This window comes from Nestor notabilis, unplaced genomic scaffold (genome assembly GCF_000696875.1).
Source record: "Nestor notabilis isolate BGI_N333 unplaced genomic scaffold, ASM69687v1 scaffold5766, whole genome shotgun sequence".
NCBI lineage: Eukaryota > Metazoa > Chordata > Aves > Psittaciformes > Psittacidae > Nestor > Nestor notabilis.
In genome coordinates this window covers 51,681-62,228 of record NW_009934132.1, presented here as the reverse complement: position 1 = coordinate 62,228, position 10,548 = coordinate 51,681, and the positions used below count along the sequence as shown (strand labels likewise).

The 10,548-nt window shown below is 40.8% G+C and overlaps 1 protein-coding gene across 1 annotated transcript in view; it reads left to right on the top strand.

The window, feature by feature from the left end:
- Positions 1 to 10,548, top strand: part of SLC12A4 (solute carrier family 12 (potassium/chloride transporter), member 4) — a 33,414-nt gene that overhangs the window by 3,163 nt on the left and 19,703 nt on the right. Inside the window, exons 2-4 of the mRNA XM_010017173.1 lie at positions 1,121 to 1,215; positions 3,466 to 3,597; positions 10,011 to 10,157. Of these exons, the coding sequence (XP_010015475.1) occupies positions 1,121 to 1,215; positions 3,466 to 3,597; positions 10,011 to 10,157 (374 nt within the window). The remainder of the gene's footprint in view (positions 1 to 1,120; positions 1,216 to 3,465; positions 3,598 to 10,010; positions 10,158 to 10,548) is intronic.

Below are 10,548 nucleotides of genomic sequence, written 5' to 3'. Positions count from 1 at the left end.
AGAGCAGGTTGCTCCAAGCCCCGTCCCAACTGGCCTTGAACACTTCCAGGGATGGGGCAGCCACAGTTTCTCTGGGCAGCCTGTGCCAGGGCCTCAGCACCCTCACAGGGAAGAACTTCTTCCTAATGTCTAATCTAAATCTCCCCTCTGTTAGGTTAAAGCCATTCCCCCTTGTCCTGTCACTACATGGCCTTGTAAAAAGTCCCTCTTCAGATTTCTGGTTGGCCCCTTTAGGTACTGGCAGACTTTTAAAGGGTCTCTCTGGAGCCTTCTCTTCTTGAGGCTGAACAAGCCCAGCTTTCTTGGCCTATCTCCGTAGCAGAGGAGCTCCAGCCTTTGGAGCATCTTCATGGTCCCCTCTGCACTTGCTCTACTAATCTTCCATGTTATCTTTTTTTAAAAAAAAACCAAACCACTTTCATTACGTAAATGAATGCTTTACTTTTATTGTATCTGATATTAGGTTTTAAACTTAAAAGCATAAGAGGAGTCTGAATGTCTAAATGTTCAAAATATGGTAAGGGTATCATGAAGTGAGCATGTTTGATATCTAGGATTAGTGTGCATAGTAAGAAAACAACCAACAACAACAAAACCCAACCAAAGAAACAAAAAAAACCCCCAAAATGGAGGTGCTTTGGTGTATTGTAATAGCAGAATATATATAGCTTTTGATTTGTTTAGTCTTACTAAATCTACCTAATCTGTTTGGATGCAGTGCTCAAACGTTGCTCTTAGCATTACGATGCTGCTTAGCATTAGTAATGATTTCAGAGTGCACAAGAACTGTTTTTACTTATTATTGTTCTGTATAAGAAATAGTTATTAAATGGAACATTAGAGAATAAATGCACAGATAGTGGTGTAGCTGTGATCCTAGTTGTAAATTTTACTTTGAGGTGATTTTTTATTCTATTTTAATGAAAATGGAGGAGTGGAAATAGAAATAACTCCACCTTGAGAGTAACACCCCTGCTGGTATTGATAACGTTGCATAACTTCAGATGCTAAAAAGAAACAGATTCAGTTGATCAAACAAGTTTATTCGCTGTGGGTTTTGTCAAGGTTACACAGTCGTCTTTCTGTGCTTATCAAAACCTGGTTCTTTTTCAATTTGCAGGTCATGGCAACCATAAAGAAAACAGTCCTTTCCTGAACAGTTCAGAAGCTGGCAAGGGAGGTGATTACTATGACAGAAATCTGGCATTGTTTGAGGTATCTTCAAACTGTTTTTTATACTTCTATTGTGATTTGTGAGCTTACAAGATGGAAGGGATTGAGCACATTAACTGCATTGCAAAGTTCCAGGCGGTGGGTTGGTTCTGTACTCTCACTGCATGACCAATCTTAAAGCCATTGGTGTGCTTAGGGTTATCTCTACAAAGCAGCAAAACACAGTGGTGCCAGAGGTGACCTGAATAATTTGAGTAGTGAAGCTGTGGCACTGTGGGCTAATGAGAGTGGAAAATGAGCACGGGCTGATTTACTGTGCTAAGAAGAACTGTGTTATTCTGTAAATTCAGGCAGTCAAATTAGCTGGTGGGCTGTATTACTACCACAGAATGTCAGTAATATGGATTTCTCGCCCATGTGCTTTTCTGTGGGTGCATGTCTGTTGTCCAAGGTACCAATGGGCAGAGATACCCTGTGTGATGAAAAATCACAGATATTATGACCACTCGGGACTGTGAGGCAGAGAGTAATGACTATTTCCATGAGGATTTGAGGAGGACCAGGGCCTCATGTAGGAGGCCAGCTGGAGCCACACCAGCTCCAGCAGAATCTTCCTCCACATCCTCACCTCACTTGCATTGCATTAAATACGGATATATTATGGTTTCTAAAATATGTTTTCAGAAGATCCAGTACTGGGGAGTGCTGCAGAGTCTTTGTATGGCTCTGTAGCAGCTTTCCAGCTGGGTATCCGAGTTACAGCTTCACAGCAATACTGGCAACATAGAATCCTAGAATGGTTTGGGTTAGGGACCTTAAAGCTCGTCCAGTTCTAACCAGCTGCCACAGGCAGGGACACCTTCCACTAGGCCAGGTTGCTCTAAGCCCTGTCCAACCTGGCCTTGAACACTGCCAGGGATGGGGCGTTACCCACTCTGGGAACTCAGTTTGGGGCAACCAGAACTGGCCCTGCGCCCTGCCAGGTTGACACCTGCAGAGTTCAGCTGCTTGGCATAGAGCCTGGACAAGTGTAAACCTATCTGCTGCTAGATAGGCACTTACTGTGGAAAGGCTACAACTATGTTTGCCAGCAGCGTGCTTGAGCTAAAAGACTTTGAAGCGTGCTCTAGGCTCTCCTCCCTCCAAGGCATGGTAAAGCTGTGACCAGGATAACCTCACTTGTAGGTCATGCAGAGTTGGCTGCTTGTGGCATGGCTACTGTTACATGCCTGCCTTTTTCAGAAGCAGTAATGTGGTACCACACCAGGTCTGCGGGCTCCTCATGTGCTGCAGAGAGGGAAGAGCATCCCAAATGCCATGCTGCTCAACCGAACAGGAAGCATGTGCTGCCCCTTTCTGGAAGGAATTGCAGTCAGGTTTTTAAAGATATGAACTGCAGATCAGAGCAGAGGAAACAGTCACAAAAGGGGTGCTTGGCTTGTGGCATCTGCTTAGCCATTTGGGGTCAGATTCAATCAGGTATAGCATGTAACTCTGCTGATCCTACCAGAAACTGTCCGTGGTGATACAGGAAGATGTGGTAACACTCCAGACAGTGAAATCTTTCTTAATATTTTTTTTATTTCCTGTTTAGAAAGTTGTTTCTCTTTACCATGCATTACTTACTGTGCAGTTAGAGGCATAAGACAATTTAGTTTTGAAGAGAAAGGGGGAGGGAATGATTTTGTTCTTATTTTTTTCCCCTCTTTCTTTTTTCCCCTAGAACTTACTTTCAGAAAGAGAAGTTGGATGGGATAAATGTAAAGATGTGAGGCCTCTGTGCGTGTGGCTTTTGGGATTTTTACCTAGATCCACATGAGTTAGATAACATAGTTTGAATAATGTAATAAAATAATCACAGTGCATGCATGCCTACAATGACCGGAGTTTAATCACTTAATCTGTAATTTGTTAGGCAACTTGACACTTGATAAAAGTATATCTGTTGATACAAGCTGGCATGAGGGACATAGGCAAGGTACATATTAATTTTCTTACAGTCCCAAGGCTCAGACTTCTTTATTGCTGTGATTCATGCTTTTCAGCACCTAAGGAGAAGGATGCATTCAGTGCAGACCTGTGTACATAGCCTTTTCTCGTAAGAGTTGCCCCCTTTCAGTAAATTAAATCCTTTCATCAGTGGTTCTGGCACAATGAAATATTCTGTCACTCCCTGGATAATTTTCCTGGTGCATTCTCTGACAACCTCAGGCATGCCAGGAAGGCGTGACCCAAGCCACCCTTCATAAATGCTGTGAATTGCAGAAGTTGACTAGTTGTCTTCTTCCACAGGAAGAACTTGATATACGACCAAAAGTGTCATCTCTGCTTGGCAAGTTGGTCAACTACACAAATCTTACCCAGGGTGTTAAGGAACATGAAGAAGCAGAAAGTACTGATGGCTCGAAGAAGAAAGTATCAAAAGTAAGTAAAAATTCTCTGCATGGCCAGCTGATAAATGGGATGATTCCCTATGCATTTTTTGGGGAGGTGGGATTCTTCCTGTTTTTTCTTATCCTCTGTCAGAAGCCATGATGCTGTTGCAAAGAAATAGCTTAGAACTCTGAAGGTAATCGGATGTTAAAAAAGAATTGGGGCAGATAAGTGGTTAAGCACTGTGCAGTTAGGTACACTTGTTTAAGATAAGGAGGATAGGCTTTTAGCGGTGAATTGAATAAACAATAGAACAACCCTCCCATCTTTTTCTTAGTGCTGTTTTAGCTGCCCAGCAGCATTTGACACATCTCGCCAAGCCTGGTAGATATGACACAGGACTTGCAGGAGACAACACCCTTCTAGAGCAGTGGCTGGAGCTCAGATAGGACACCCTGGGGCAGCTGAAAAGTCATTCTGGTGTTAGGTGCTTAGGCAACAGAATTCTGCCCCAAAGTATCAGCATTTAGATGGTTAGGCCATTTGGGCTGGTCTTGTAATAACTAGGTATAAAGCGCGGTTTGGCTGTTGGTAGTTAGATTTCTATCAGGAGGGCTGTTCTAACTGCTGCTCTTAGTGCTCCGGCAGTAGAGCAAGTTGTTTCAGTTAGTGCTAAATCCTCAAGTGGTGTGGTTGCATTTTATGACACTTGCAGGCCTGTCAGTCTGCTTGCAAATTTTGTCAAACGAAAGTCTTCCAAAAAGTTAAGATAGCACTTGAATTATACAGATTTTTATAGTACTGCCCTGTTAAAAGTTTGAGCCATTTCAGAAAGAGATGGTAGTGATAATGTTGAAAACCAGCACATTGTTCTCAAAGAGCATGCATGTTGCCCCATGCAGAATGCCAGATTCCAAGTCCCTTACACTCCAGTTCTTTACACTGTAGGGCTTTACGCTGAGTTTAACAAAGTTGTTTAGTCAACATTGAAGCTTAAAAGTCAGTTATATCTAAGACCACATGCACTGAAGTGCTGTAATATTGTGGTCAATACGACATCATTGCAAGACTGAGTGAAGGTCATCTGAGTGTAGTAGCTGCATTCTGGTACTATAAGATTACATTAAAAAAGTAACTTTAAATGTTTAATTGTGAATTTCTTTTGTGTGGTACTTGGTGTTACACTAATGGCTGAGTCTATCCAGAGTTTTTTACCTTTGCCTTACTAATACGAAATGTCAGCTGCATCTCTGTTTTAGCATGCTTTTGGTGGGAGTAATGACAGGCATCAGCTGCTAATATGGTATTATTGCATAACCTAAAATAATTTTCAGCCTACTATCAAAAGCAGATTGATTATTACCTAACAAAGATAGAATGGACTGCCATACAATATGCATACTGTCTTTACTATTTTGAGGAAGTTCTGATTGCATTTGCTGTTTGTTTCCTTATTAATTGCATGACCAGAATACCAGGGTAAGATGCAGTCTAATCTGAAAGCTAGTCACTTACTTCCCTGTTGGAAAAGGAATAGGAAGAATTTGGTGATGGGTCTGTAGTGTAAAGTTGGTTAAAGCAAATGCATTTTACCTTCATAAGGTAAAAATGGAGCAAATAACAGGAAATTGAAAAGTTGTTTTAAATCCCTGGTAGAGTAACATGTAAGATTTCGTGTTAGTATTTTTATATTTGGGTACGATTTATGTTAACACTTGCATATTCTCAAACTGTTTACTGCCATAAAAAAGGACTATTGTCCTTGTTAAAGCTATGCTTCAATGGCAAAGCAGAGTTTGGGCTTAATACCTGGGTTGTTCTGAACTATGCTTTCCCATGTCCCAAAAACGTGTGTTTGCAGATTCTTAGATGTTTTTTTTATGATGGGTTGGGTAACCACTCCAAAAGTGACAATGTCATCCTGTGTTAATATCTCAGTGTTTTCTGTGTAAACACTGCAGTTTCCTTTAGTGGCTCCTTGCCTAGCATGTCTGTCTCTGGGATAAATTGCATCAGCTGCAATACTATAACTGTAGTCTGAATTTCTTCTCTCTCTTGCCATAAGCTATATGAAATCTTTCTAATGAAATACAAAGATTTTTCATTTTTTATACTGAAATATGAAACATCTTGTAGAATATAAGAAGGTGGACTATTAACTTTGCCAATAATTATAACCATTAAACCAAGAAATTATAAATCAGTAGCTGTGCAGTGCTATGGATTGAAGGTATCCTGAAACTGTGGAAATAGTATTCTTCCACACATTTGTTTTTAATCCTCTTTGAAGTATAAATCAATGTGCTGCTGATACCTTATCCTTCCCATCTGAGCATTATTAATACAGAAGCATGAATATCCACCCCAGCCCCATAAGAACAGAACCTGCTAAGTGCCAGCATTGTTAACTGCCTTGTTGCTGAATGCTGTACTGAGTACACTCAGAAAGTACAAGCCAGTGTGACAAAGTGTGAAGAAGTAAGCTCTATCTCCTGATGTGTCACTCACTGGAATTGGCATCTTGTAGGCGAGAACTGGAGCAAGGGGATGAGCAGACTTTAGATCTGATATTCAAAAATTGAATGAAGAAGGCAGTCTTTTCAGTCAGTAAATATGTCATTTTCTCTCTGAGCAGGTAAGACAGGTCTCTGTGAATACCTTTTTGTGACCTAGCACACCCCTGCCCACTGAATCACCTCCATTCAGTGACAGAAAACCCCCCAAAACTAACAAAAAAGCCCCACAGACACAAAAAAAGAGACAAAGCAGCTGTGTGCAGATGAAGTAGCTGAAGCTCTGAGGGGTGGGTATCAAAATAGAGAGCTCTCTCCCAAACTTCAAGCTTAAAGGTCTGGAGAATGATGTGCTTCAGCTTGTGTAGTTTGCTATTGTCAGCATGTGCTTCCTACAGTGACAAGACCAAAAGACACCTTAATATTTACACAGACTCTGGAAAATACATTACATTTCTATCCGCTTCTAATCTCTTGGAATAATTGCTGCAGAGTTTACGGAAGATGCAGAGGAAGATCAGGACAGTTTCACTGCAGGCTGGCTGAATATGAACATATTACCCTGTTTCAGCATTCCCATTAAATATTTTTGGATAGTAACATTCTGTTAGATACACATCAGATAAAATTAACACTGCTCCATGTAATAGGGTAGAAATTGGGTTGCTTTTTATCTTTTCTAAATACAATATTGTATTAAAGCACTTAATAGTTGCAGTGCTATAAAGAATCTCCTTCCCATCTCATGATGAAAAATGAGATTAACTCACCATTTCATTTCTGTGCTGCTGTCTGTCCCCATGCCACAGAACACCCATAAAAGCTGTCATTACCGATCAATGTCCTCAAGCCCTGCAGCCAAATGCTTTGATAACCCATCATGCTGGCACAATGGAAATAGTGTCCTTCAGACTCAGATCAATATTTGTATCAATTAGGTGTCTGCAGCTGACTAGAGTGAACAGAAACATGATCTGCATCACTGAAACTGTTTTCGAGATTTTTCTGTCCCTTCCTGGTTGATTTAAACCAGCGCTCTTCAAAATGTCTGTTTCCGTTATGCACTGTGGGGTGTTGTTCTTTTTTTTCATTTGGTGGCTGTTTGGTGAAGGTAATTCCCTTCTTATTTTAGATTGCATTCCGTTGAGTCTTCAGCACTAGTTCAGTATCACTTCCTGATTCTAAGATGCTATAAGAAAGGGTCAAGTTGCTGGAGATTACTAGCGTTAAATATTTCTGTGAACAAGCTGCTTCAAGTGCTATTTGTGGATCATGATTCTTTTATACCAGTATTTTTTATTACACAGGGTAAGAAAATCCAGACTAAACTCTTATGCCTCAGGTACATTTAGTAATACTGTGGTTTGGTTTTGTCTGTGGGCAGGTGCTTGTGTGTGACTATACAACTAGTGGACCATTTGTCTTCCTCTGTGGCTGAAGGTAGCTTGTAACTTGATAGCATGAGAGGACATTTAAGAGTGAAGGGGAGAAAATGATGAACAGTAGAGCAGAGCTGCAGGGACTGTATAGGGCAGAAGAAAGGGAAGAGCTGAGCTGAGGTAAATCCTTACACAAAGGCAACAGGATTTGGGAGATGTGTAAAAGGCAGGCTGAAAACTCACCTGCTTTGATAGTGTCTGGAAGACTGTGTATAGGATATACAATAACTGTGCTCCACTTGCTTGTCCTGCATAGGAGCAATAGGTTGGGCTTTTCTTTTTCCAGATGCCGCTTTTGACAAACTCTTAGGAACTTCTTTTCATCTTAGATACCCATACCTCTGATAAATTTGCTTCCTGCTGGGTTCAGAGATGCTTGCTGTGAGGAGGAATGGCTGATGGATGAATAGTCAGATTGATGATAAAACCATGTGGAATGTGCCTTTGAGAGGCAATGAGTACATTAAGGTGACAATGGGAAGCCCTCGTCCAGGGCAAAACCTGTCCAGTGCCTGGCAACATCATTTTATGCCTCTCACAGTTAATGTTTCTGCAGTTGAAGACACAGTGTGAATCAGATGAAGGTGTTTGAATGAAAAGTGCCTGAACCTCCCCTTCTTGAGGAGATAGGTCCATTATAAAGAATGCCCTGAGAAGATCCTCCTCCACTGTACCACTGGAACAACTCACTTAAAAATCCTTACCTTACCCTGATCAGGGTACTCCTGTACAAGTGTGATTTCTGTTTGTATCAAAAGACAACAATTCCTTTTGTCCTTACACATAATCTCAACAAAGCTGGTCAGGTTAGTTCTGTAAGACAGTAATTATTGTACAAATGGCTGGTGACATTTTGGGGATTATTTTTTTTGTAGTGTAGTGTTGCAAGAGCAGAGTAACAGCTCTGGCCTCATGCTGGTGGAACTCACAGAGCAAGTCCATTGCAAACCATTACCACATGGTCCAGTTGTCTGCTTCAGGAGGTTCACCCAAGGCAAAGTGTTTATGGGGAAAGTCTGGTTGATCTGATTTAGCTTTAGTCACACAGGGAATTCAAAGCTGACTTCAAAACATTCAGTCGGCAATTTCTGGCTTTTCTAACACAGAACTGTTCAGATGGTATTCTTGGGCACAGCGTTCCTTCGTCTCTGGCAAGGCAGATTTCTAATGCTGATGAGGAGATTTCGCGTTGTAGCATGTAATTCCAAGTTGAAGCACTACATTCATAGGTTGCTTATTTTAACCTGGTGATCTTGCAACCGTTTGATTCTTCTAGGATTTTGCTTTGTGTCATAAAGTATACTCTTGACATACCTAAGGTAATTAATTTTTTCCATAATGAAGACAAGGCAAGAACAAAGTTTTTGACAGCCATTTAAAGAGTAATATGCTTGTCTTAAGCACTAGTGCTTTTGATTCATAACTAATTTCTCTATAAGGGTGCATGTGACCTGTTTATTTTTGCTTGTAGTTAATGCTATGTAGAGTCAAATTTGAACAAGTGTTGTCACCTCCCTTTAATACCCTTCTCATTTGGATGATTGTTCATGGGTTTCTTTAAATGCTGTCTATCTGTAATAGGGTTTGGAATTCAGGTTTATTTATAGATAGAAGTATGAAGAGGGATGAGCCTTTGAGAAGTTATACTCTCTATTCTCCCTGTGTTTCAGTGTTCTGTATAATTTTAAATGCAAAACAAGGCCTCAGAGAGCAGAAGCCATGAATGTCTTGGCAGGAAGCCACAGAGGTTTCAGTCCCTGAAACTCTGCTAGTGCTAGGTGTGCCAGTGCAGGAACACATTTGTATTCCATGAAGTAAAACCCTTATCAGTGGCATTTTGATATCGTTTTCGATCCGACTGTCTTCTGACAGTGACTATTTGGGCAAAGGATAATTCTACAAGATACTATGTTGAATGCCAGTCATATGCAGTTCCTGTGAAGTCACACAACTAACTTGTATTTTCTCAGTCGCTGTCAAAAGTAATTCAGAGTTTGATACTAACATTAAACATGAGAAAGGTTGGAATTACTAGTTTCACATGAAATATATAAAATGGAAGCAAATACATTATGGATGTCTCCAGACTGCTTCCAGGTCTTTTCTAGTTGTAACATCACAAAGGTATGTTTTCCATGGAACTAATCTGTAAACTCTAGGGATTAGGATAATATCTGTTTAACTTGAGTCTGCAGCACTCAGAAGGTTTCATACTACAAACTCTGTGGTTCTACAGTAAACTAAATACATGTATGTTCTTTTGTTAGTAATTGGTGTTAAATGCTGAGTATAGTTACTTCAAATGTGAAGGTATGTTAGGGTCAGCATTTTGTTCAGAAATTTGTGGTTTTGGAGTTTGCTTCATGTTTTGTGACCAGAACAGTAGTACTTGTGTGGGTCTACCTCATGTTTCCCAGATTTCTACCAGCTGAAAAACAGAAATTGTAGGTTTTTTTAGTTATTATGCTTTAAATAATTGCAGTTAATAAATGGCAATGAACTTGTTTTTCAGTCACCCAGCATGGGCACCCTGATGGGGGTGTATTTACCATGCATGCAGAATATCTTCGGGGTTATTCTCTTCCTTCGGCTGACCTGGATGGTGGGAATGGCTGGTGTTCTTCAGTCCTTCCTGATAGTATTACTTTGCTGCTGTTGTGTAAGTATATAGGTAAAATAACGCACATGACGTAACCTCTGCGAAGCTATTGAGAAACTTGGAGAGGCTGTACTGTAGATAAATGTGTAAAGAAAAGCCAGATTTATGCTAGACACGCTATGTCTGTAGCCATGTGATCCCCAAACCGCCCCCCCCAGTATTTCTGAACTGGCAAACTGTATCTAGTGCAGGTGCAATCTCAAAGCTAGTGTTTGTTCAGCAGACAGCTGTTTTCTGTGTCTGTCTCAGGTCATGGCTGCCTGCTTTGCTGGAATCTCAGATCTGCAGATGGAGGCACACCTGCACTCTTTTGTCTTGCTGTGTCTTCGTACACCTGTTATTTGACCTGATAAAGCAGTGGTCATCTCTCAGGCAAAAGTCTCAACAGCTT